General features: G+C 47.0%; 2 protein-coding genes and 1 pseudogene across 3 annotated transcripts; all 3 read left to right on the top strand.

Annotated features, from left to right (window-relative positions):
- The first annotated feature begins 132 nt into the window (after positions 1–132).
- On the top strand, positions 133–5,910 carry AMHR2 (anti-Mullerian hormone receptor type 2). 2 transcript variants are annotated; one of them, XM_065887723.1, is made up of 11 exons: positions 133–181; positions 483–665; positions 969–1,160; positions 1,432–1,506; positions 1,643–1,761; positions 1,877–2,107; positions 3,644–3,758; positions 3,901–4,073; positions 4,263–4,410; positions 4,573–4,709; positions 5,587–5,910. In XM_065887723.1, the coding sequence occupies exons 1-11, from the start codon at positions 133–135 to the stop codon at positions 5,794–5,796; spliced, it is 1,632 nt and encodes a 543-aa protein (XP_065743795.1). In that variant the 3' UTR covers positions 5,797–5,910. The 2 variants fall into 2 exon arrangements, with proteins under 2 accessions (XP_065743795.1, XP_065743796.1); XM_065887724.1 differs by lacking the exons at positions 4,263–4,410; positions 4,573–4,709 and having other exon boundaries at positions 5,587–5,796.
- Positions 5,911–12,988: 7,078 nt separating this feature from the next.
- Positions 12,989–14,073, top strand: LOC136131378 (3-hydroxyisobutyrate dehydrogenase, mitochondrial pseudogene; annotated as a pseudogene).
- A 5,517-nt stretch (positions 14,074–19,590) lies between these two features.
- Positions 19,591–21,890, top strand: PRR13 (proline rich 13). The gene is made up of 3 exons (XM_065888083.1): positions 19,591–19,609; positions 19,981–20,345; positions 21,849–21,890. The coding sequence occupies exons 1-3, from the start codon at positions 19,591–19,593 to the stop codon at positions 21,888–21,890; spliced, it is 426 nt and encodes a 141-aa protein (XP_065744155.1).
- Positions 21,891–26,354: the final 4,464 nt, after the last annotated feature.

Below are 26,354 nucleotides of genomic sequence, written 5' to 3'. Positions count from 1 at the left end.
CACAGAGACTGGGAAGAGGGAGGGGGCGGAGTTGGGGACTGAAGGATCAGAAGCCCCACGGTGCCCGCATCTGAAGGAAGCTCTGGCCAGGGGCAGCTGTGTTGGCTCATGCTCCCCACCTCCCACTGCACGATGCTGGGGATTCTGGGGCTTTGGGCACTGCTTCCCACAGCTGTGCAAGGTAAGTGTCTACAGGGAGGAGCAGGGTCCTTCCACCTACCCATTAAAGGAGGGGGCACTTGAAGCAGCAGCCACCCCTTTGGAAGAGTGGTGATGGGGTGGGCAAGTGAAGGTGATGGGTACAGCTATGGGTCCCCTTGGTGGGGGTCAGGTTCCAGGCCTCTGCTGACCCTGTTTCCTCCTGTGGCTTTACCAGGCTGGCCCTGGGATATAAAACATGTTTTGTCTCTCTTTGGCTGCTGTTTTTGCCCCTGCATTCACTCTCATCTCGAACCGTCCCCTCTCCTTACCCTGGGCCGCAGCACCCCCAGGCAGGCGGACCTGTGTGTTCTTTGAGGCCCCTGGAGTGCGGGGAAGCACCAAGAATCTGGGGAAGCTGCTAGATGCAGGACCAGGGCCCCCCAGGGTTATCCGCTGCCTCTACAGCCGCTGCTGCTTTGGGATCTGGAACCTGACCCAAGACCAGGCACAGGTGGAGATGCAAGGTGAGTGGCACAGCACATGGCAGGCGATAGCCAGTGGGGGAGAGGCACATCCTGCGGGGGGCGGGGGTGGCAGCTGAGGAGAGGAGTAGAAAGGGAATGTGTGGAGGGAAAGAAAAGCCCGTAAGAGATGGAAGGGACGCCTCTGATAGAGAAGGGACCCCCTCCGTGTTCCCAGACCCTGTTATGCTCACTCGTACACTCTTTCTCTCTCTTTCTCTTTCTCTTTCTCTCTCTCTCTCTCTCTCTCTCTCTCTCTCTCTCTCGCCCCCTTTCTCTCCTCTTCTCCCAATCCCATCCCACCAGGATGCCGAGACAGTGATGAGCCAGGCTGTGAGTCCCCCCACTGTGATCCGAGCCCCCGAGCCCATCCTAGTCCCAGCTTTGCTCTCTTCACCTGCTCCTGTGGCACTGACTTCTGCAATGCCAATTACAGCCATCTGCCTCATCTGGGGAGCCCTGGGACACCTGGTTCCCAGGGTCCCAAGGCCATCCCAGGTAGCCACCCAGGATGCTGAAGCCAGGTGGGGGCTGGAGCCCAGGTTAGAATGAGAGGTAGAACCAGGGCCAATTCTCACCCTACCCCCCATCCCAAGCGTTCCTCCTCCTGGCCTTGAGAAGTTGGTTGCCCTGGTGACTGGGAGATAAAGGGGCTTGTGACCAGGGTGGGGGCGGGTGGAGAAGCAACTTCTCTGAGGAGCGGGAGAGGAGCAGAGAGCACGATTTGGGGCAGGGCTCATCCAGCCCGCGTTCTTGCTTTAACGTCCAGGCGAGTCCATCTGGACGGCACTGGTGCTGCTGGGGCTGCTCCTTCTCCTGCTGCTGCTGAGCAACATCATCTTGGGTACTAATCTGCCCCACCCCTCCCTTGTGACCCCAACACACTGTCCCAGCGCCCTGACCCCCATCACTTCCCACAAAGCCCCCTTCCCAGTCTCCATACCCATGCACCCCGGCCCTAAGGCTCTCCTCTGCCTCAGCCCTGCTACAACGGAAGGCCTGCCCAGTGCACGGTGGGCCAGAGCCGGAGCCGGAGCCACACTCAGGCAGGGACTGGAGTGCCGAGCTGCCGGAGCTGCCTGAGCTGTGCTTCTCCCAGGTGCCCGGGGAGGGTGGGCGGCGGGCTCCTCTGGGCGCTCTCCGAGGGTGTGCTGGGGAGGAAGCCTGGCTCTGCTCCTAGCTGGGGCCCACACCCAGCACCATGTCCTCACCAGGTAATCCGGGAAGGAGGTCACGCAGTGGTGTGGGCCGGGCGGCTGCAAGGCAAGCTGGTAGCCATCAAGGCCTTCCCCCTGAGGGCTGTGGCCCAGTTCCAAGCTGAGAGAGCATTGTACGGGCTGCCGGGCCTACGGCATGACCACATTGTCCGCTTGATCACCGCCAGCAGGGGCAGCCCTGGTCCCCTGCCCTGTGGGCCCCTGCTGGTACTGGAACTACACCCCAAGGTGAGTGCTGAGGAGCGCATATGTGTGTGTTTGCCTGTGTGTGGGAAGGCGTCGGGGCGGGGGTGCTGGATGGCAGCGAGGCCCTGTCCACGCTTATTCTTTTGCTTTATTCTTATCGTTTAGATTTCCTTTTCTGTAGAACATTAAAAGTGATTTGTATTGTTTTTACCTTTAATTATTATAAGCAGTACTTGCTAACGTTTCTGACTTACATTGACAAGAAAAGGGAGAAATCAAAACAATTCGTATTCCCAACCTCAAGGAAAACCATTGTTAAAGAATTACCTCCAGGCATTCAACTAATGTTTATGAACTATATGTCGCACTTCCTGTGCTAGGAAAAACACACCCAGTCCCTGCCTTTCCAGATTTTATAGAGTAGTAGGGAAGCAGAAATGGATCAAGCAAACACAAAAAGATGTGTAAAATGTCAAGCGCGTTAAGTGCAGAAAGAAAAGGCACTACAAGAGGGACTTCCCTTGTGGCGCAGTGGGTAAGACTCTGTGCCCCCGATGCAGGGGGCCTGGGTTCGATCCCTGGCCGGGGAACTAGATCCCACGTGTGTGCTGCAAATAAAAGTTTTCATGCCACAAGAAAGAAGTCCCGTGCTGCAGCTAAGGAGCCCGCGAGATGCAGCTAAAGGAGCCCACCTGCCACAACTAAGACCCGGTGCAACCAAATAAGTAAATATTAAAAAAAAAAAAAAAAAGTAAAGGTACTATAAGAGAGGATGAAGAGTAATCGGTAGGCAGGGGCCAGACCACACTGGCCTTGTGGGCCTGCTAAGGACGTGGGACTTTATCAGCACCTGTAATTCCTTCACCTCTGAAATCTTGAATTCTGGCAAGTCCCTTCTTTGACCAATGTACCTCACTGCCTAGCTCGAAAATCACTGCTTTTTTAGTTTTGTTTGTTTGTTTACCTTTCCTGGCACACTGAAAGTGCTCAGTAATGTTTGCAGAATGAGGGACTCTATTGCTCCTTTCCCTCCAATTCCCAGTTGCTCCCTGCCAGCTGCTCTCCTACCCAACGGCTCTCCCCATCCGCGCTCGGCTACAGGGTGACACCTCAGGCCAGGTGGTTCACGAGGGTGCCCCGCCTAACCCGCTCTGCCTCTTCTGTTTCTGTCTTTACCCCAAGTCCTGTGAGGCAGTATGAGGTGGCTAAAGGTGAGTGATGCTGGAGTCAGACTGCTGAGGGTCAAGCTCTGCTACTCTCTTGCCCAGGGAGTTCCAGCAAACTCCTCATCTGTAAAACAGGAGTGACAGGAGTACCTACCTCCCAGGGTTGTAGTGAGGGCTACAGGAGGCCTGGCACGCAGTAAGTGCTCGGGGCACTTGAACTAGAGCTACTGTTTTTCCTGTCAATCCAACTGATGCACGTGCTCACTCGTCCACTGCCTGCTGCCTTGCCCTGGGTGTGTCGGTGTGTAAGTCTGCTGGGAGATGCAGGGGGGGTCAATTGATCTCTGCTCCCTGGGGTGGATCAGCCACCTCCAGCTTTGTGTGTCCCTCTCTTCTCTCTGCTTCTCCCCAGGGTTCCCTGTGCCACTACTTGGCCCAGCACACCAGTGACTGGGGAAGTTCCCTGCGGATGGCACTGTCCCTGGCTCAGGGCCTGGCGTTTCTCCATGAGGAACGCTGGCAGGATGGTGGGTGAGCTAGGGGCAGGAAGCCATGGGAGTCAGGAGCCACACCGCTGTTTCTGATTTTCCCTTAGCTTGGAGGGGAAGGATTGGGTCAAAAAGAGAGAGGAAGAAGATTCATGTCCCTTCAACCTGGCTTCTCCCACAGGCCAATATAAACCAGGTATCGCCCACCGGGATCTGAGCAGCCAGAATGTGCTCATTCGGGACGATGGGTCATGTGCCATTGGAGACCTGGGCCTCGCCTTGGTGCTCCCTGGCCTTGCCCAGCCCCCATCCTGGGCTCCTACTCAACCCCGAGGCCCAGCTGCCATCATGGAGGTCGGTACTCTGGATAAGGGTGAGCCCCGGGATGCTGGTGGCGCTGCTGCTGAAGATGCGACAACAGTGTGGCAGCACCTGTAGCACGTGGGATGTTGCTGAGTCTAGTTGGGGGGTTGTTGCGTGGACCATTGTGTGGTGAGGAGTGCCGTGGTGATGACTGTTGGCCCTCCATGCCTTGCTGTCTAGGCTGGCACCCAGAGGTACATGGCACCGGAGCTCTTGGACAAGACTCTGGACCTACAGGACTGGGGCACGGCCCTCCGGCGAGCTGACGTTTACTCTCTGGCTCTGCTCCTGTGGGAGATCATGAGCCGCTGCCCAGATTTGAGACCCGGTAAGGTTGGATGTGACAGTGGCCTCACTCCCCTCATGCCCCACCCACCCATTCCAGACCCACCTACCTCCTGACCCAGGAGGCTCTTCCCTTCTTCCTCTCGGCCGTTCCGCAAGAAGGCACCCCCTCGGGTTAGCTGACACCCCCTGTGCCTTTTCCCAGACAGCAGAACACCACCCTTCCAACTGGCCTATGAGGCAGAACTGGGTAGCACCCCTACCACCTGTGAGCTGTGGACCTTGGCAGTGGAGGAGAGAAGGCGCCCTCACATCCCATCCACCTGGTGCTGCTTTGCCACAGTAAGAGGCCACAGGCTGGTGGGCTGGGGACCTGCAGAATCCTGGCACGGGCTTCAAGGACTTGTCCACCAGGACCAGCCCACCTACTCCTATCCCCTCTCATCTCCCACCCTCCTGGCTCATGTTCAGCGGGAGCAGGGCAAACTTGCTCTGAACCTCAGTTCATCCCCTTCCACCGTAAGTCTCACACAGCCCATTCCTGAGACACACACCTTCCTCTTGCTCAGTCTTGCTTTGTCTGTCTCTCTTCTCTCCATCATCAGTTTGCCCTGTTCCTCAGTTCCTTCCTCCAGGAAGCCCTCCTTGGCTTTGCTTCTGCCCTGAGCTCTGCCCCCAAGATGGCTCCTCTCCTAGTACACTGGAGCCCAACATTTAATCCAATAATTCCTCATTTTGTCCTACACATCTGTGTTTCTGCCATGACCCAATAAAAGCCAGAACTAAGTATAAAGGGTTAAAACAGTGGCCTAATAGTGAAATTTCAGGGTTTCTGAGGAAAATAGTTTCCTAACAGGAAGCCCATTCTTCTGCTACCTGATCTGAAGTTTCCACTGCACAAGTGTCTGTTGGGTTAGATAACAAAGGCCCAGGCATTGTTTGTAGAAGACCCTGATTGCCTGAGAGGAAGGAGAGTAATTTCCCATCAGCACGGTAAACCATTAATTAACCTGAATTAGCTCCTCAGAGGAAAAGGTGGACTCTTTGGAGAGAACCTGTCTCATAGGGAACAAGATGCAAAGGGCTGGATTTCAGTGAAGGGGAAGAAGAAGGCTCCAGGAAGGATCAGGGCCATGATAGATACCTTTTAACCTTGGGGCCACTCATGGGCCCACTCAGGATCCTGGGGTAAAGCCTGCCTCCTGGTCATTCTTCCCAGGACCCTGGTGGCCTGAGAGAACTCCTGGAGGACTGCTGGGATGCAGACCCAGAAGCACGGCTGACAGCTGAGTGTGTACAGCAGCGCCTGGCTTCCCTGGCCCGTCCTCAGGAGGCCCACCCCTTCCCACAGGGCTGTCCACATGGCTGCCCACCTCTCTGCCCAGAAGACCGTCTCTCCACTCCTCCGCCCTGCCATTCTCCCTCGTAGGCCTCAGCTGAGTGTCTGCCACTTGAGTGTTCAGCAAGGCCCTTGTTCCAGAAATCCTCAACCTGCCTGTACCAGTTCTCATGTGTAAATATGCAGTTTATGTAGAGTCGGTGTACATGGAAACATAAATATGGTGATCCGATGCCTGTCCGCTCTGCCTCACCACGGCCTTTCCTACTTGTCAAATGCTTGGATGGATCCTTCCCTGGGTATCCAATCCACTGCTTCTGAACAGTGACTGGTGGGGGGAGGGGTGTGCACAGGAAAGAGATAAAGTCAGCTTCCCTGACTCTATGTCCTGGTCCTGAGGCCTTCCTCCCTTCCAGTGATCCTGCATTCCTGTCTCTATCCTTTTCCTTCTCTTTCATAAGCCTTTATTTAGGGGGATCTCACACTGGCACTGGGAAAAGGATGAGAAAGATGAAATTGCTGCTCTGAAACTGCTCCGAGACCCACAGCTCATTTTGTTGGCCACCCATACAGTGTCCTGGGGCAGTATCCTCTCCTGAGGCTTGAGTGGGGAGGCCTCATAGAGCACAGGATGCTTGAGATGTGTCTTGAAGACCAAGAGTTTTCCAGGAGTGTTGGAGCAGTAGGGCATTTCTGGCCCAGTGAGCTGTACTGTCATGTGGTGCAGTAAGAAACTGCAAGGAGGACTTCCCTGGTGGCACAGGGGTTAAGAATCCACCTGCCAATGCTGGGGATAGGGGTTCAATCCCTGGTCCGGGAAGATCCCACATGCCACAGAGCAACAAAGCCCGTGCACCACAACTACTGAAGCCCATGTGCCTAGAGCCCGTGCTCTGCAACAAAGAGAAACCACCGCACCGCAACGAAGAATAGCCCCTGCTCGCTGCAACCAGAGAAAGCCCACACGCAGCAACAAAGACCCAACGCACCCAAAAAAAAAAAAAAAAAAGATCTTAAGGGAATTGAGGGAATGCAGGAACAAAGGAAAAGCTGTCAAGAAACAATAGTTCAGGGATAAAACAGAGTCCTAATTCCTCCTCAAGGGGGGTATATAACAATCTGCTAAGTTCTGCAGGCTCCCACCGAGGCGGAGAATGGAATGATGATGTTCACCTTTTCTGACACTCATGACTTCAATCAACTAAAGCTGGACTCTGTCAACCTTTGCCCCACTTCTATGCTGAATTTTCCTCTGCTCAAGCCCCTTTATGAATATGCATGTACCCTTAGCTTAAAAATTCCTCAATTTTGCTGTTCAGGGAAACACTGCTTTGGGACAGATTCCCAGTGTTCTCCTTACTTGCTGCAAGCAATAAATCCTTCCTTCTTCTTCCTTCTTCTTTGGCTTGGTTGTGTCTTTAGGCTTGACACCTACCAAGAGGTGAACCCAGTTTTCAGGTAACAAGAGGTCATTCTCTCAACCACTACACTGTACTAAGTGAACTGTCCTATCTAGGGTCAATGTCTCCTCATGTAAACTTGAACCCCTCTTTTCCTGGTCACAGGAAATTTGCTCCTTCAGTTATCCCTTCTTTCTCCAGCAAAAGCATTTTTTCCCTCTACTGGATTATTCACATCAGTTTACAAACATGATTTAAATTCTCCCATCTTAAAAAGCCCTTCCCAGACTGCCCATCCTCTTTTTTTTTTTCGCCCATTCTCTTATGATTACTGCTCCATTTCTCTGCTTCTTGTTTACCAACACTCCTTGGAAGAATTGCTTTTATTTACTGCCTCCACCTTCTCACGTTTCGTTCTCTTCTCAATTCGTTGCAGGCAAAATTTCAGCCCTAGAATGTAATTAAAACCACTCTTAGGACTTCCCTGGTGGCGCAGTGCAGTGGTTGAGAGTCCGCCTGCCGATGCAGGGGACACGGGTTCGAGCCCTGGTCTGGGAAGATCCCACGTGCCGCGGAGCAACTAGGCCCGTGAGCCACAACTACTGAGCCTGCGCGTCTGGAGCCTGTGCTCCGCAACAAGAGAGGCCGTGATAGTGAGAGGCCCGCGCGCTGCGATGAAGAGTGGCCCCCGCTTGCCACAACTAGAGAAAGCCCTCGCACAGAAACGAAGACCCAACACAGCAAAGCACTAAAATAAATTAATTAGTAAACTCCTACCCCCAACATCTTAAAAAAAAACCAGAAACCACTCTTAAAAAGTTCACTATTCTTGGGACTTCTCTGGTGACGCAGTGGTTAAGAATCCACCTGCCAACGCAGGGGACACGGGTTCGATCCCTGGTCCGGGAAGACCCCACATGCCGTGGAGCAACTAAGCCCGCAAGCCACAACTACTGAGCCCGCATGCCGCAGCTACTGAAGCCCACACACCTAGGGCCCCGTGCTCCACAACAGGAGAGGCCACCGCAGTGAGAAGCCCGTGCACTGCAACAAAGAGTAGGCCCTGATCTCTGCAACTAGAGAAAGCCCACACGCAGCAACGAAGACCCAACGCAGCCAAAATAAATAAGTAAATGAATAAATAAATTTATTTTAAAAAGTTCACTATTCGTGCAAAACCCAATGACCAGTTCTCAGTCTGCATCCTACATAATTTATCAGCAGCATTTGAACATTTGATAGCTCCCTCCTTGAATCTTTTCTTCACACTTTCCTCTGATTTTCCACTTCCTCACTGAAGCAGGGGAAAATCTGTATCCTTTCTTATCCTTTGCTCATTCCTCTTCTCTTGCCAGTTTCTAAATATTGGCAGGCCTGAGGCCATGGGCTGGGCCCTCTTTTCTACTCTGGCTACCCCTGCTCCCTGGCTGAGCTTATCTGGCTCCTTGAATTTTAAAAAATTTTTATTTGTTAAAAATATTTATTTATTTATTTTTGGCTGTGTCAGGTCTTAGTTGTGGCACACGGGCTCTTTGTTGCAGTGCGAGGGCTTCCCTCTAGTTGTGGCGCGTGGGCTCCAGAGTGCTTGGGCTCAGTAGTTGCGGCACATGGGCTCTCTAGTTGTGGCGCACAGGTTCTGTAGTTGTGGCGCATGGGCTCCAGAGTACATGGGCTCCAGAGCATGCAGGCTTTCTAGTTGTGGCGCATGGGCTCAGTAGTTGTGACGTGCGGGCTTAGTTGCCCCACAGCATGTGGGTTCTTAGTTCCCCGACCAGAAATTGAACCTGTGTCCCCTGCATTGGAAGGTGGATTCTTAACCACCGGACCACCAGGGAAGTCCCTATCTGGCTCCTTTATTTGTTTATTTACTTATTTTTATTGGAGTATAATTACTTTACAATGTTGTGTTAGTTTCTGCTGTACAATGAAGTGAATCAGCTTTATGTATACCTATATCCCCTCCCTCTTGGACCTCCCTCCCACACCCCCCCATCCCGCCCATCTAGGTCATCACAGAGCACTGAGCTGAGCTTCCTGTGCTCTATAGCATGTTCCCGCTAGCTATTTTACGCATGGTAGTGTATATATGTCAATCCTAATCTCCTAATTTGTCCCACCCTCTCCTTTCCCCGCCGTGTCCACATGTCCATTCTCTATGTCTGCGTCTCTATTCCCGCCCTGCAAATAGGTTCATCTGTACCATTTTTCTAGATTCCACATATATGCATTAATATACGATATTTGTTTTTCTCTTTCTGGCTTACTGGCTCCTTTAGATACCTTGATAACTCTCGATTTTTTCTCTTCAGACGAGACCTCTCCCTGAGCGCCAGACTGCCAAATCCAACTGCCTTCTTAACACTTCCACTTGGATATCTGATAGCCATCCGAAACTTAACTTTGTCCAAAAGTACTCACATCTGCTCCTCCCCCGTCTTATTTCAGTAAATGACACAATTATTTCCTAGTTGCTCAATATTCTTGGGTTCATCCTTCATTTCTCTGTTTCTTTCACCTCTACCTCCAGTCCAAATCTGCTAAGCTCTACCTTAAAAAAAAATACCTGGTAAATCAACTGTACTTCGATTAAAAAAAAAAAACAAAAAACCCAGAGTCTGACCCCTCCTGATCATCCCTACAACTTCCATCCAAGCCACCACCATTCCTCCTCTGGAGTACAGTAGTAGCCTCCTAACTGGGTTCTCTGCTTCCACTTCAACCATTTCTCCCTATTTTGTTCCTTCACCACACAGTAGCCAGAATAATAATAATAATTACTATTATTATTATTTTACCATTTTAACCATTTTTAAGCGTACAGCACAGTGACGTTAAATACATTCACTCTGTATGTCATCTTTCTAAACTTAAATTCTGTGCCTATTAAACAATCAATCTCCATTCCCCACTGCCTCCAGTCCCTGCTGATTACTTTCTGTCTCTATGAATTTGACTACTCTAGGTACTTCATGTAAGTGGAATCATACAGCATTTGTCTTTTTGTGCCTGGCTTAATTCACTTAGCATAATATCTTCAAGGTTCATCCATAGTGTAGCATGTGTCAGACTCTCCCTCCTTTTTAGGGCTGAATGCTATTCCATTGCATGCATATACCACATTTTGTTTATCCATTCATCTGTTGATGGACATTTGGGTTGTTTCCATCTTTGGGCTGTTATGAATAATGCTTCTATAGACATTGGTTTACAGAATCACTTTTTTAAAATGAAAATCAGATCATGTCATTCCTTTGCTCATAACCCTCCAGAGGCTTCCATTCACACTTAGAATAAAATCTAAACTCTTTCCCATGGCTTACAAGGATCTGTAAATACTGGCACCACAGCTCCTCCCCTTATTTCAGTTAATTTTTCTACATAGTACACATCACTATCTGACATTTTATTATATATTTATTTATATTCTGCCTCTCCCACCAAGTTATTACCTCGATGAAGGCAAGGATTTTTTCTCTGTGTTTTCACTCTATCCCTAGTGCTTAGAACAGTACCTGGATAGCTTGAGAAATATTTGTTGAATGAATGAATGACAGAAGCATGGTAAATCATTAATGATTTAATGAATCAGAGAAATGAGCTTTACAAGCATTATTTAAATGCTTTTTAAATAATCTGCGTTTAGGGAATTCCCTGACAGTCAAGTGGTTAGGACTCTGTGCTTCCACAGCAGGGGTCACGGGTTCCATCCCTGGTCAGGGAACTAATATCCCACAAGCTGCTTGGAGTGGGAAAAAAAAAAAAAATCTGAGTTTAAATCTGAGGAAGAATTTCCCAACTAGCAGGTAGGTGAAGAGAGGTATGCAGGATATTGGCAACCTATGAGGGTCCTGAAGAGAGGTTAAAATCATCCTAGTCTAACAGTAAAAGTTCTTAATATTAACAAGAATCATGATAGTAATACATGGTAGCATATAGTAAGTACTTATTATGTGACAGACACACGATTATCTCATCACAACCCTATGAGGTAGGTACCATTGCCACTGTTTTACAAATGAGGGAATTGAGGTTAAATAACTTACTCAAGGTCACATAATAAGTGTCGAAGTCAGGATTTGAATACAGGTCTCTAACTCCAGAACCACCTTGCTCTATTCCTCTTTGTCCATTTGTTCATTCATTCATTCATGTAGTTATTTATTTAACAGTGTATTCATTTATACCATCCTATGTACCAGGCACTGTGTGAACTGTTAAGCGTCCTTACTTTCAAGAAGCTTACAGTCTAATGTAGGAAGCTAACATTAAGTAATTACTGATTCATGTCTAATTATAAACTGAGATAGGTGTGCTAAAGGAAAGACAAGATTCGACTAGACGCTGCAACAAAGGAGTTTTACCTGACTAGGGTGTCAAGGAGGCTTCCCTGAAGAAGTGATCCTGGAGCTGAGAGCTGATGAATGAGCAGGATTTAATTAGGCAAAGTGGAGAGAGATGGGGAGAGCATTCCAGGCTGCAGAAGCAGCAAGTGCAAAGGCCCTCCTGCAAATGGAACCAAGATCTTCTGGAGGGATGAAAGAAGCCTAGGGGCTGAAGAGCAGAAAGCCAGGGGTGAGTAGTATGAGAGGAGACCAGCAAGGTAGCAGGGCCAGACCACTGCAGACATTGCAGTAATAAGATTTTGAGTATTTTTTTGTTGGACAAGTTGGAGGAAACAGACACTCATGTATTGCTGGTGAGAATGTAAATAAATATAACCTCTATGGAGGGTAATTCATCAATACCTATAAAAAAGTAAAAATATGTAAAATGACATATTTGTCAGGTTATTTGTTGCAGCATTGTTTTTAGTAGCAGAAGATTGAAAATAACACAAATATCTTTTGACTGGTTAAATTGATTATGGTACATCATACAAAAGAATCAAATAGGGTTGTGAAAAAGACTGAAGACGCACTGTGCTGACTGGTATGGAAACATCCCCAAGATATATTAAGTGGGGGGAAAAGTTGCAAATTAAACTCTGCATAGTTTGCTGTTTGTATACTTAAAAGAGGGGATATAAATTTATATCAGTATTTGCTTGATTGTAATGAAGAAACTGTGGAAGTATATATAAGAAACCAGTTATGTGGTTGTGTGGGCTATGTGGGTTGGGGGGAGGCTGGGTAAAGGAGAACAAGAGTGAGAGGGAGACTTTTCACTTTCTACCTCTTGGTCCTTTTTGGTTTTCAAAGCATGTGAACAGGGCCTCCCTGGTGGCGCAGTGGTTGAGAGTCCGCCTGCCGATGCAGGGGATACGGGTTCGTGCCCCGGTCCGGGAGGATCCTGCATGCCGTGGAGCGGCTGGGCCTGTAAGCCATGGCCGCTGGGCCTGCGCGTCCGGAGCCTGTGCTCCGCAACGGGAGAGGCCACAACAGTGAGAGGCCCTCATAGTGCAAAAAAAAAGCATGTGAACATATTACCTATTCAACAAAAATGAATACGTACATGTAAAAATACTTTCCACCTTTGTCTTAAGGATAATGCAAAGCCGTTGAAGAATCTTAAGCAGTAGGGTGATGTCACAGTTGGCTTTAGAAAACAATTTCTGAGGTGGGAGAATGAATTAGAAGAGGGCCAGAGTGGATGCTGACAGGACATTTAATGAAACACCACTTCATACCCACTAGCATGGCTATACTAATAAAGACAGACAGCAACAAGTGCTGGTGCAGATGTGGGGTAATTGGAACACTTATACATTGCTGGTGGGGGTATAAAATGGTGTGGCTATTTTGGAAAGTAGTCTGGCAGTTCCTCAAAAAAGTTAAACATACAGTTACCGTATTACCTAGCAATTCCTCTCTTAAGTAAATACCCAACAGAATTGAAAACATGTGGTGGTTGCACGCGTCCCCACGCACCCTCACAGTCAGTGGATGAGCCAGGGCAGCAAGGCAGCCTCCTTACAGCTCTGTGGAGGGCCTCGGGCCTCCCTACTGGAGCCGCTGGCAGGGGCCAGCCTTGCAGTGGTGTGTCCTAGGTCAATGGTTTCTAAGATTCCAGCTGGATCCACTGGACTAGGCAAATGGGGCATCCAATGGCAAAAAAATCTCATGAAACATGGCTATCCGCTTGTTATTTATGATGTGTTCCCTGATGCATGCAAAGAATTTCTCGATGCAGGTATACAGGTAGTGTCTTCCCCAGCAGATGTAGCCAAAAAAGCTGACGGAATTATTACAGAGTTGTCCACCAGTATCAGTGCAATAGAAGCTTATTCTGGAGCAAATGGAATTCCAACAAAAGTGAAGAAAGGCTCACTATTAATAGACTCCAGTACTATTGATCCTACAGTTTCGAAAGAATTGGCCAAAAAGTTGAGAAAATGGGAGCAATTTTCATGGATGCCCCTGTTTCTGGTGGTGTGGGAGCTGCTCAGTCTGGGAACCTAATGTTTATGGTGGGAGGAATCACAGATGAATTTGCTGCTGCCCAAGAGTTGCTGGGGTGCAAGGGCTCCAATGTGGTGCATTGGGAGCCCTTGGGACTGGGCAGGCTGTGAGGATCGGCTACAACACGCTGCTGGTATGGTATGATTGGAACTGCTGATGCTATGAATCTGGGAATCAGGTTGGGGCTTGACCCAAAACCATTGGCTAAAATCCTATATGTGAGCTCAGGACAGCTTTGGTCAAGTGATACTTATAATCCCATACCTGGCATGATTCACGGAGTTCCCTTGCCTAATAACTATCAGGGTGGATTCAGAACAACACTCATGACTAAGGATCTGGGATTAGCACAAGACTCTGTGGTTAGCACAAAGAGCCCAATCATTCTGGGCAGTCAAGCCCATCAGATCTACAGGATGATGTATGTGAAGGGCTACTCAGAGAAAGCCTGCTCATCGTGTTCCAGTTTCTACAGAGGAGGAGACATTCTGAGTTTGCCCTTTGGCGGTGGACACTGTTGGAAACCAGAGTCTATCTTGGAACCTCCTTATAGCTTGCTCCACAAGTAAATGGGTCTGTCTGCTTTTGATTGTCTTGGTCACAGTAAACCCTGGGATTTTTCACCCATTTTTAACTGCTTATTCTTTTTTTTTTTTTCTTTTTTTTGCGGTACGCGGGCCTCTCACTGTTGTGGCCTCTCCCGTTGTGGAGCACAGGCTCCGGACGCGCAGGCCCAGCGGCCATGGCTCAGGGCCCAGCTGCTCCACGGCATGTGGGATCCTCCCGGACCGGGGCACGAAGCCGTATCCCCTGCATCGGCAGGCGGACTCTCGACCACTGCGCCACCAGGGAAGCCCTTTTTTTTTAAAAATCCATTTAGCAAACATATAATATCTGAAAAATTTTTTTCTGTTAGCTACTGGTGGTCCCTGCTAACTAGCTGACTGACCTTTTTCAAAAATTTGATCCCTGAACATCTTTAACTAAATAGTTGCATATTTCAATCAGGATATTATTTACTTCAACTTACAAATAAAACCACATTTTTTTAAAAAGGATAAAACATATTTTAGGGGAACAAAAATAAACTGGTGTGAAGAAAGGACTTACAGAAAGGGGAAGTATAGTGAATTACTACCTGTGTCCCTCAGAAAGTTTGTCCTTTTAACCAAGTGGTGGTATTCTTGCATTACTGGGGTTACTAATTTATTTTCTAGGAGTTGATAAAGCAAGAGAACGCCTTGCTGCATGGTGTATAATTTGGACTCTGTTACATTTATCTTGGTGTGTCTCTCTTGTAACAACTCCCAATACTCAGCAAACTTGTTTTTTATATTTTTGTTTCCTTGTACATTCTTTTTTTTTTTTTTTAGTAATTTTATTTATTTATTTATTTTTGGCTGTGTTGGTTTTTCGTTGCTGTATGGGCTTTCTCTAGTTGCAGTGAGTGGGAGCTACTCTTCATCGCGGCACCCAGGCTTCTCATTGAGGTGGCTTCTGTTGTTGCGGAGCACGGGCTCTAGGCGCACAGGCTTCAGTAGTTGTGGCTTGTGCACTCTGTAGTTGTGGCTCGCGGGCTCTAGAGCGCAGGCTCAGTAGTTGTGGTGTGCAGGCTTAGTTGCTCTGCTGCATGTGGGATCTTCCCGGACCAGGGCTCGACGCCGTGTCCCCTAGCATTGGCCAGTGGATTCTTAACCACTGCGCCACCAGGGCAGTCCTCCTTGTACATTCTTACTACATGTTTTTTGACTTCAAAAAAATGACATAAAAAAAAGAATGACATCTTTAGAACTATTTCAGAGCCAAGGATGATATGTGTTTTAGATAATTATTACATTATTCTAAATATAACCATATAATTTTGAATTCAAATACATTTCTATGCTGATAATAAAAAACACATATGGTCATGCACAAATTTGTACATGAATGTTCATAGCAGTGATATATATAATAGGCAAAACGTAAAAACAATTCAAATGTCCATCAGCTGTTGAATGGATAAACTAAATGTGGTATATCCAAACAGTGGCATATTATTCAGTATTACCTTCATAAAAAAGAATGAACTACTGATTCATACTACAACATGGATGAACCTTGAAATATTATGCAAAGTGAAAGAAGCCAGTCACGATAGGCCACATGTTGTACAATTTTCCGTTTGTATAAAATAGGAGAATTTATAAATTGATTAGTGGTTGCTAAGGGCTTGGGCGGAATGGGGGAGAGGTAGGGAGAGGAATGAGGATTCACTACTAATGGGGTGTGGAATTATTTTAAGGGGGACAAAAAATGTTCTAAAATTAAATAATGGCAATGGTTGCACAAGCTCAGAATATGCTAAAAACTATTGAACTGTACCCTTTAAATGAGTGAATTGTATGGTATATGAACTATATTTCAATAAAGCTGCTTTAAAAAAGAAATAGTTTTAAATATTTAAATTCTAAGAGGCATCATGCCCATATAGACACATCAATAATTTCTTTCAAACTCAATGATCTTACAAGGAAGAAGTAACTCAGATATAAATTGCGTTAAAAACAAAAACAAAAAAAGTGCCAGTCCCAACTCATCTCAAATATTTAGCACAAAACTGATATAAAAATATAACAATGTGTACTATGGTTATGTAAAACATAATATTGTATGTCAACTGTATTTCAATAAAATATATATAACAAAAAAATTTTAATTAAAAATTGGGACTTCCAGGCTTCCCTGGTGGCGCAATGGTTGAAAGTCCGCCTGCCGTTGCAGGGGACACGGGTTCGTGCCCCGGTCCAGGAAGATCCCACATGCCGCGGAGCGGCTGGGCCTGTGAGCCATGGCCGCTGAGCCTGCGCGTCCGGAGCCGGTGCTCCGCAATGGGAGAGGCCACAGCAGTGAGAGGCCCACGTACAGCAAAAAAAAAAAATTGGGACTTCCCTGGTGGTCCAGTGGTTGACTCTGCGCTCTCAATGCAGAGGGCCTGGGTTTATTCCCTGGTCAGGAAACTAGATCCCACATATCTCAACTAAGAGTCTACATGCTGCAGCTAAGAGTTCACATGCTGCAACTAAAGATCCCACATGCTACAACGAAGATCCCATGCACTGCAACTAAGACCCAGCGCAACCAAATAAATAAATAAATATCTAAAAAAATTAAAAATCTATCAAAAATTTTAGTTCAAGATGACAAACTCAGTATAAAATTTATCTTCAAATTTTTTGTACCTCACAAATTTGGGATGTAATGTTTTCATTATGGTTGAGTTCAAAGTATTTAATTTCCATCATGTATTACACTTTGACCCAAAGTTATTTGCAAGACTGTTTTTTTTTTAACTTCCAAATGTATGTTTGTGTTGCTGAATGCACACAAGCTCATGTGCCCGACGCACAGTGAGGCCAAACCAGAACATTGGAGTTTGGAGCAGAGAAAGGTTTATTGCGGGACTGAGCAAGGAGAACCAGTGGTTTGTGCTCAAAAGACGCAAATTTTTTGATGTTTTTTCGCGGAGGAGTTTTTATAGGCAAAGTTTGGGGCGAGGCCTGCAGGACATGTGACTTTCTTCTAATTGGTTGGTGGTGAGGTAACTGAGATGGTATTCCGGGAATCTTGTGCTCAGCTGGAATTTACCATCCTCCAACTGGGTAGGGGGTCTTAGTTTTCACAGAATAACTCAAAAATATATTGTTATGTATATCCCTTTGTTACAGATGAGGGTTCTTGGCCTCCCTAATCAATAGAAATTGATCAGAGGTCAGACAAGAAATTCAGGCAAGGCTTTACTGGGGCCCCTGCTACAGCAGGGGGGAGCAAGAATGTACAACAGGTTCCCTCTCTGGCTGGCTCCCTGAGGGGTGGGTGGTGAGCTTGTTCCTCATGTGGGGTGAGGCTAGGGGTGTGTCCAGGGGTCGGGTTGGAGGGGTGGCTTAGGTGTTTTGCCCACCCCTTAGGTGGTGGTGTGTGCAGGGGGCATGCGCAGTACCCTGCATTTGCTGCAGGCTCTTCAAAAGTGGCAGTTGGGTTTTTGGTCTCTTTTGTATCTTTTGTCCAGAATTTGCCTCAACTGTGCATGAACATTATTTTTAGTCCCGTACAGTCTCTTTGTATTTTTTTGCTCGAGGAGAGGTGTGTCCAGGTGCAAAAACTGCAGCACTGCAGCAAAGGGTCCCAGGTCCCAGCCTGTCTCACCTTCAGGAGAAACCAGGACCCTGCTTTATTGATGCACTATTGTTTTTTGACTGTTCATCCTTTGTTTCTGCATTCCCTCCCTTCCCTAATTAGCAACTGTTTGAATCTGCCCTTTGGAATTCAGGGAAGGTCTAGGAGGCTAAACCCTTTTTCCTACAAACTAGAAAAGGGGACACAGAAAGGCTTTTGTACCCGTGAGGGCCCCACAGGGTCCTGCTCGGTTTCATTTGTATTTATATTTTACGTTGTGGTCAAAGAATACAGTATATAATACATAATCCTCTGAAATTTGAATTATATTAGTTGAGACCAATTTTTAAAAATGTTTTATGTATGCTTAAGAAGGATAAGTATTTTTAAATTTTGGGTGTATGGTTCTATATATATTCATTAAATCAAGCTTGTTAATTGTGTTATTAAAAAAATAGAGGCCATTGCTGCAATCCAGTTGAGAGATGATGGTAGGCTGGGAGCAGAGACGATGGAGAGAAGTGTAGTGATTCTAGATTTATTTGGGAAACAAAATGGACCCTTCCTGAAGTTGGAAGGAGATGTGAGGGAAAGGTGAAGGAAAGAGAGAGCCATCAGGATGACTTCTTGGTTTCTGGTTTATGCAATTTGACAGATGGCGGAGCTATGCAATTGAGATAGAGAATCCTAGGAGAGATTAGAAATCTCTATTTTCCCCAAGAATGTTTTCTTATTTCCTGTGGGGACTAAGAGGGAGGCGGCAATATTGAGGCTTGGGGTGAGATTTAGCAGCTCTCCGCCCTTCCTTAAGCGCTCCATCCATGTATATATATATATATATATATATATATATATATATATATATATATATATATATATATATATATGTTTGTATACCGCTTATTACAGTATATTCACATTACAAGGTGTGGCACCCACTGGACTCAGGGCTCAGAGGTCAAGGGTTGAGTTTCCCCAAGGCACTCAAGGACTTCGCCCAGAAACTGGCCCCGCCCTCTCCTAGCCGGTTTCTCCTAGCCCCGCCCCCAGGAATTTCCGGCCCGCCCGCTCCTCTGTACTGCCGCGTCCTGAAGCGCCTGGCTCCGCCCCTACCGCAAACGCAGCCTTCCAGCCTAGAGTGATTGACGACTATGTTCTCCAATCGTAACGCTGAATGACCACATAGCACCAATCAGGCGGTAGCAGAGGCGGATGCTGAAGCTTAAGGTGAGAGGGTGACCAGGAAGTGAGAGTGGAGGCTGAAAGAAGGAGTCCACCCAAGCAGTGGTGTAGAGGTGACGGGACGCCTGGATTCCTCAGTTTCCTTCTTTTTCCATTCCTGGGTGAGGGGGGTCCCTTCGCAGCTGGGAGCCAGGATCTCTACTTGCCTTTTTTAATGTGGGAGGGGGTATGTCTAGCCATGTAAGCGTTTGAGAATCTTTCCTGAGCCGCCTACCTCCTTTCGCCTCAGGGCAGGTCCTTTTCTTAGCCTGGGGTGGGGGTCCTGTCCCCCGTCACTCTTCTCCGGGAGCGGTTAAGTTAAGATCCCTTCGCAGCTTATAGGTGGCTAAAGTCTTCCGGACTCGGTCTCTGAGTGATGGGGATAGCGAGATTCGCGGAGTCTGCCCCTCTCCGGAGGACTTAGAAACCTCCAGCCGCGGCCAGAGCTAGTGGAAGGTGGAGGGGCCCTGGGAGCTAGGTTCCTGTGGTTAGGGAACTAGGAATAGAATAGGTGTTGGGGGCGAAGGAACGGGTGGAAAGAAACATTTCTTCTGTGGAGGTCGTGGTAGTTCTCTGAGAGGCTGTTCTTCCGCTGTTGCGGAGCGGGAGGCGTTGGAGTTGAGCTTGGTCTCTAAAACCCCTGCCCATTTCTGGGCCGTCAGCTTCTTGCCTTCATTTGTTTCTCCTCAGGCTGGAAGAAATAGCTGAACATGTGGAATCCCAATGCCGGTAGGTGTTTGGGGGATCTCCTTTCTTGCTCCAACCCCTTTTCAGAAGGGCCACAACAGAAGGTTTCTGTGTCAGTTTCTCCTCCACCTCTCCCCGAACCCGCAAAAGCAAAGTCCTCAGTCCATAGCTGACCGATGTTCTCATCCTTCCCTAGAGTTCACTGTCTCCCTTTCTCCCCCGCCCTGCCAGGGACGTTACCTATTATCTCTCTTATGTAAGTTTGTCTCCCCTACCCTCCATTTTCTTTCCTCACCTTTCCGTTTGCCTTTAACTATTGAGTGAGAAACGAAATCCTCTTCTTTTTGTTGCTGTTTGTTGTCAGAGGTTCTGGGCAGTTCTAATCTTAATTGATTCTTTGCTTCTTCCACCAGGGCAGCCAGGGCCATATCCACACCCCCCTAACGTCGGGTACCCTGGAGGTTGCAATCCTGCCCATCCACCACCTGCCACCCCTACCTTTCCTCCAGGCCCCTTTCCCACTCCCCCAGGAGCACCCCAGGGGCATCCAGCCTTTCCCCCTGGTGGGCCCTGTCACCCTGTGCCACAACCAGGGTATCCAGGATGCCAACCCTCAGGTCCCTACCCCCCTCCATACCCACCACCTGCCCCTGGCATGTGTCCTGTGAATCCATTGGCTCCTGGCATGGTAGGACCAGGAATGGTGATTGACAAGAAGATGCAAAAGAAAATGAGAAAAGCTCATAAGAAGAAGCAGAAACACCACAAACATGGCAAGGTCAGTGCCCTCTGGATCCTGGCTAGTAAGGGGTGCCCCCTCAGAGGGACTAGAGAGGCAGTGGGTGGGCAAGGAAGGAGGATTCGAAGTCTGAGGACATGGGGCAGCGATTGTATAAAGGATTCCCACTGGGAAGAATCTGATAATCTTGATAATCTTGAGAAGAATTATTAGGCTAATTAGGTCTTCTATCTGGGAGGGGCTAGGCTGAGCCTTAGAATGGATATCAGAATCAAAAGCCTTTCTAATTTGCCTTTCTCTTCCCTGAATTCCACCCCTCCCCACCCCATGTTTGTTTTAGCAGGTTGGACACACCCACTGAGGTGGTCAAATGTCAAGTAATAGAGTCAGTCCTTTGACAAAGCAAAATCTTATATAATAATTAACAGATAATAATCTGGCCCTAGTTCCTGGAGTTTCTTTCTCTCCTTCAGTATTCTCAGGGTGTTGTGGTAATTACGTGGGCCTTATTGTCCTACTGTCTGGCAGGGAAACAGGACAAGAGCAGTCAGTGACTCTCAGCCTCAAATAAAACCCTGAGTTTCATGCTCAGCCCCAAGGCTAAGTATCCTGTATGCTCACTGCTGAAGGAAATCCTTGCTTTTGCTGTTTAAGGGACAGTCTGGTTCAAGACTCCTGACCTTCTTAGAAAGCAAAGGGCACTTGGGTGGAGATGTAGGGCACCAAAGAATGTCCCATGGAGTGATCAAAGTTCATCTGGGTCTGATGATATCTCCTTTCCCTTTTCCCCTTGTAGCATTCCAGAGGAGTGTTAATTAGCAAGGGTAAAAGTAGCTCTCAGGACAATTCTGGAAGTGTTGAACCAACCTCGATCTTGAGGAGGCCTTAATTTACATTTTTCTGCCTAGTATTTATTTGCCTTATGGCTTTGGGTGCTAATCCTAGTTCTGGATCTTTGGTAGAAGTCTGAGGAGAAGGAAAGGAGATTGAATGGAGAGACTAAAAAATGTTTTTTATGACAGTTGTTGATGGGAGTATGCATGTGAAGAACCTTGACTAGGACTCTCCCAGCTTTCTCTCCCGCCTTCCTCACTTTCTCCCAGTTGGGACTTAGGAAGAAGTAGAGACAGATGCACACACAGCTGCTGATTCTACTCACTTTTCTTAGACTCATAGCCACTAGGAATGTCCATGCAGCTAATCATTATTATAAGGTAGCAGCTGTTTCCCTGCACTGTATGCTTGGTGCCTATAATTTATTCCTTGCCCAGGCATTGGATTAGGTAAAGAAAATTGGAAATGTGCTCCAAATGCAGTAACTTCTGTGCAGTGATTTAGGATGGTTTCATCCATTCCTGTATGCTCACTGCTGAAGGAAATCCTTGTTTTTGCTGTTTAAGGGATAGTCTGGTTCAAGACTCCTGACCTTCTTAGAAAGCAAAGGGCACTTGGGTGGAGGTGTAGGGCACCAAAGAATGTCCCATGGAGTGATCAAAGTTCATCTGGGTCTGATGGTATCTCCTTTCCCCTTTCCCCTTGCAGCATTCCTCCTCCTCCTCCTCTTCCAGCAGTGACTCTGACTGAACACAGGGCCTGGACCCTTCCCTCAAGTCTCTCCAGTTCTGCTCTCCCATCAAGCTTCAGATGCCATCTTGTACTGGGGGAAATTAGCCCTTGTGTCCCTCCCCCCGCCACCCCTGCAATCTAAGCCTCACTCTGCTGTTCAACCCTAACTGGCTAGGGAAAATGGGAAAAGAATTGCCATGGGCTAGCAAAGGCCGTCTTCCCACTGCTTGGATAGAACTTTAAGCTGGTGAATTTTGCAGAACTATTTTTTGAAAATGGTGAGATTTGAGCTAGATGCTGCAGACAAGTCTAAGATCTGTAAAATGTGATTACTTTCTTTTGTAATACTCATGATTGGGGAGATGCTGTGGAAATTTAATTATGGAAAGGAAAAAGCAACCTGTACCTTTCTTGTAATTGTGGCATGCTTGGATGATCTAGTGGCAAATAAACATTTCCCAGCAGGCGTTTTATTGATTGCACTCACTACAAGGCTGCTGGGAAGTGGAGTCCATTTGGCTGATGAGCTCTGACTGCCATTTTGGAAACTGATCTCTACTCCTTAGCTCAGGATGCTATCTCAGGTCCTGCTCTCACTCTCCAACTCTCAGTCTAAATAAAGCTGTTTCTCCTGGTCTCTGTTCACCTGTGCCATTACCGTGGTTGGGTCTAGCACATTCTGCTACTTTCGCCTGCCACGGACCCTTTAAAGTGCATCAGTTTCATGGTAAGGAACCAGAGCGTCATCAGGAAGACAGCATACTGTCCTTATATGTCTCTAGTGGGAGGATCCTTCAGAATTGGTTCAGGCTTAGTGGAATGAATCTTTACTGTCTTCCGTTTGATGAATGGATATAGGTCTTTAGCATAAGTTTTCATATCTGCTACCAAGGTTCTCAACCCTGGCTGCCCATCAGCTATCAGAGAGTGATTTAGGGCTTTGCCTGAAAGACTCTTGATAAGGATGGGGCCCAGCAAATCAGGATTTTTAAAACACTGTGGGTGATTCTGATGTATAGCTAGAACTGAGGGCCACTGATTTACCAAGTGCCATACATGGTATTACACATCGGGTTCTCAAAGATCTGTTGAGTAGAGGAAAAAGACATCTAAGAGAACTAATTAGTATAGATGCTATAAAATGCCAGAGAGATATAAACCTAGAAATAACTGGGAAGTGAAGGAGGAGTCAAAGATGACTTCACAGGGAAAGTGACGTTTGACCTTTAGGGCCGTGAGTGGAGAAACATGAGTACACAAAAAAATGAAAGAATAGATCTACCAAGTGGATGGCGGTGAAGGACTGGGAAAGTCATGTGCTTAGGTACAGGGTCTAGAGCTCCATAGCATGTTTGGGAATCACAGGTATCCCAATGGAGCTAGATTAATTCCCTGGAAAAGTATTATTTAGGAAATACTGTGTTCCGGGTGTTGAGGTACAAAGGTGAATAAGACAGTCCCTGCTCTTCATGGCCTGCAAGAGCTAAGGGAGCAGATAGATATGTGAATAGGTTATTATAATACAGTAAAAGGGACCACAACAGAGACAGGGATCAAGCAGTGGGGGAGCAAAGGAAGGAGTGACAGTGCCAGTGGGAAATGAGTGAGGTCCTGGCTGGGCCTCAGGATGCGTAGGAGGTTCCTAGTTGATAAATAACATCAGCTAACACCAACCATTTATCATGTGCCAGGCACTAAGTGCTGTACATTTATAACTTGTGTTAATCTTCCCAGCAACTCTGTGAGGTAGGTACTCTGCTTCCATTTTGTGGAAGAAGAAAACTTCAGTCAGGATTCGAACTCAGGCAGTGTGGCGCCTGTGTCTATGCTTTTAACCCAGTGGATTTCAGGCAGAAGAAGCAGTTTTGCAGAGGCACCGAGTTGTAAAAAGGCGTGGGATGAAAGTTCAAGAATTCCTGAGCCTGAGATACCATACAGGAGCCTGAAAGCAGGAAATGAGGCTCTAGATGGGTCTAGAGGAAGGAGTGGACTTGAGAGATTTTACTGAGGTAGAACCCACAGGGCTTAGGGATTGAGTGTGGGGCTTGAACAGGGAAGGAGTGTTTTTAGTTGGCTGGATTGCATCTACCACTTGTCCCTGGGGTGAGTTATATGAAATAAATGCTTAAAATAAATATATTAGAGCTAGCTTCTAATTTTATTAGGATATCTAAGACCAAGGCCTGTTTTCCAGTGTCCTGGATTTGGGGGCCATTCTAATGTTTTTTTCCCAATCATACTCCATTTTTATTTACTCATCAGCTCTTCCTTTTCGAGGAGGAGGAGAGGGAGATGTGGGCACAGGGGGATTGTGAGGTGAAAGAGAAACAGATGTTGACAAGCAAACCACAAATTAAGGAGAGATAATGAGAAGTGGCTCAAGGGGGAAAACACAAAGAGAAACAAAGAAATTAGGGAGAAAATTCACTGACCTCCTTCCCCAGTTTTAACCATGGACAGCCCATTTCCCCTTCCTGGCTTTTCTAAGTCACATGCACAACACCTTGCTGTTTTGCTATTGTTGTTTCTCAAAAGTCTATTAACTTTTTGAAAGCTAAAAGTAATACATGTACTTGGGGGGAAATTGTAACATTTTTAATAGGATGCTCGGTGAAAAGTAAGGTTCTCTTCTCATCCCAGATTTCCAGCTTCCTCCCCAAAGGCAACCACGACTACCAAATTCTTTTGTAAACTTCCAGAGCTATTCTGAACATAGTTAAATATCCCCTCCCTTTCTATTTCTACCTTACATTGTTCCTATTGCCCCTACCCCGACTTTATATCAGATGGGAGCATAGTACAGGCCCTCTTTTGGACCTAACATTTTCCCATTTAATTATCTATTTTGGAGTTGATTCCATATCAGTATGTGTGTGTGTGTGTGTGTGTGTGTGTGTGTGTGTGTGTGTGGATAACATTATTTTAACAGCATTTCATTCAACCAATCTTTTATTGCTGGAATTTTAGAATGTTTTCAACTTTGCTATACATTTAACTGCTGTGGGGAGCGTTTTGGTACATATATCTTTGCCAGAGGTTGAAAAATTGGATGCTTACAGCTATATCTGGCCATGGACTTTTTTTTTTTTTGAGGGACCACTCTCTGTGTTACTTATCAGACATTTTCAATAAAGTTTCAGATTTCAAGCCGGAAACTGTAGCACCACTGCGCCACCAGGGAAGTCCCCCTGTTGCGTTTCTTTAGGCCAGTTACATTACTTGCCTGGCTCCCGAGAGCACTAGGTTGGTGCGCCGTGTTTTGTGCATCAGTATAAGACTCTAAAGATGGTGGTTCTCACAGTTTTTGTCTTAGGCCCAATGTCCATGAGAGGATCTGGGATTCTGCCATTCTTTTCTTACTAGGAACTAAGTATAGTAAGATTTACACACAATTAATTGAAAATGGAAAAGGATAGGAAACCCATTAGGTCTATTAATAAAATCCAGGGCTTCTCTGGTGGCGCAGTGGTTGAGAGTCCGCCTGCCGATGCAGGGGACACGGGTTCGTGCCCCGGTCCGGGAAGATCCCACGTGCCCCGGAGTGGCTAGGCCCGTGAGCCATGGCCGCTGAGCCTGCGTGCCCGGAGTCTGTGCTCCGCAACGGGAGAGGCCACAATAGTGAGAGGGCCGCGTACCAAAAAAAAAAATAAAAAATCCAAATTGACACTGTAGCTTTGGGGACTGTTAAGTCATAGGATGAGTCTTCAGTTTGCTGTCTTTTCGGAATCATTTCCCTGTATCAGGTTGTTTTGTAGCTGTAGGCAAGTTCACTCACTTGACTAATTTGGTTCCACTTCTGAGAAGAATTTATTGATTCATAAAATTATCAAGTGTTGCTATTGGATGCATCTTTTTCAAAGCTGGCTGCAACTGTTGGCCAGTCCCAACAGAAGCCATGTTATTGTTAGTAGAGTTATGTTGTATTATTTTATCAACTTTTAATTTGATCTTTGTTTTGCGCCCATTATTAGAGATGATTTCACAGATAGCCACTCACTTTCACCCCAGCTCTTAGAGCCCCTGGGGTGTAAATGACCCAACTGCAAAATCTTGAGGTTAATCTGACCTTCAGCCCAGGCCTCACAGTAAGCCTGCTCCTTGGTTTGCTTTTTTCTGAGTGTCCTAACATTTTCCTACCTCCTTTGCTCTCTGTCAGTATTTGCTCTGCCCCTTGCCTTTGCCAAATGACAGACTTCTTTTTATTTCTATCTCACGTTGTTCCTAATGCCCACCCATCATTTGGAGGGTGGGAGGAAAGGCATTGGAGACCCCAAGCCTTATTTTCCACTTCAGAAAGCTATCTCTTTTCAGATAACTCCACTGAATTGGGGTTGCCCAATAATACTTGACTAATATTAAGGCCAGAACTGACACCTGAAGAACTCAAACAAGGGTAAATAATAACCCTGTAGTAGCTGTCTCTTTCAATATCCTTTTTATTTTGTTTTATTCCCTTTCAGGGCTCTTCTCTATTTTTTAAAG

The sequence above is a fragment of the Phocoena phocoena genome, chromosome 11 (assembly GCF_963924675.1).
Source record: "Phocoena phocoena chromosome 11, mPhoPho1.1, whole genome shotgun sequence".
NCBI classification, from domain to species: domain Eukaryota; kingdom Metazoa; phylum Chordata; class Mammalia; order Artiodactyla; family Phocoenidae; genus Phocoena; species Phocoena phocoena.
This window is presented reverse-complemented; position numbering and strand designations above follow the sequence as displayed.

Excerpts from the sequence above, each read along its gene's own strand:
- AMHR2 (XM_065887723.1), top strand. The coding sequence starts at position 133 with ATGCTGGGGATTCTGGGGCTTTGGGCACTGCTTCCCACAGCTGTGCAA. Across the intron at positions 3,759-3,900 it reads TGAGGAACGCTGGCAGGATG|GCCAATATAAACCAGGTATC; the intron begins GTGGGTGAGCTA and ends CTTCTCCCACAG. Across the intron at positions 4,411-4,572 it reads CTGCCCAGATTTGAGACCCG|ACAGCAGAACACCACCCTTC; the intron begins GTAAGGTTGGAT and ends GCCTTTTCCCAG.
- PRR13 (XM_065888083.1), top strand. Across the intron at positions 20,346-21,848 it reads AACACCACAAACATGGCAAG|CATTCCTCCTCCTCCTCCTC; the intron begins GTCAGTGCCCTC and ends TTCCCCTTGCAG.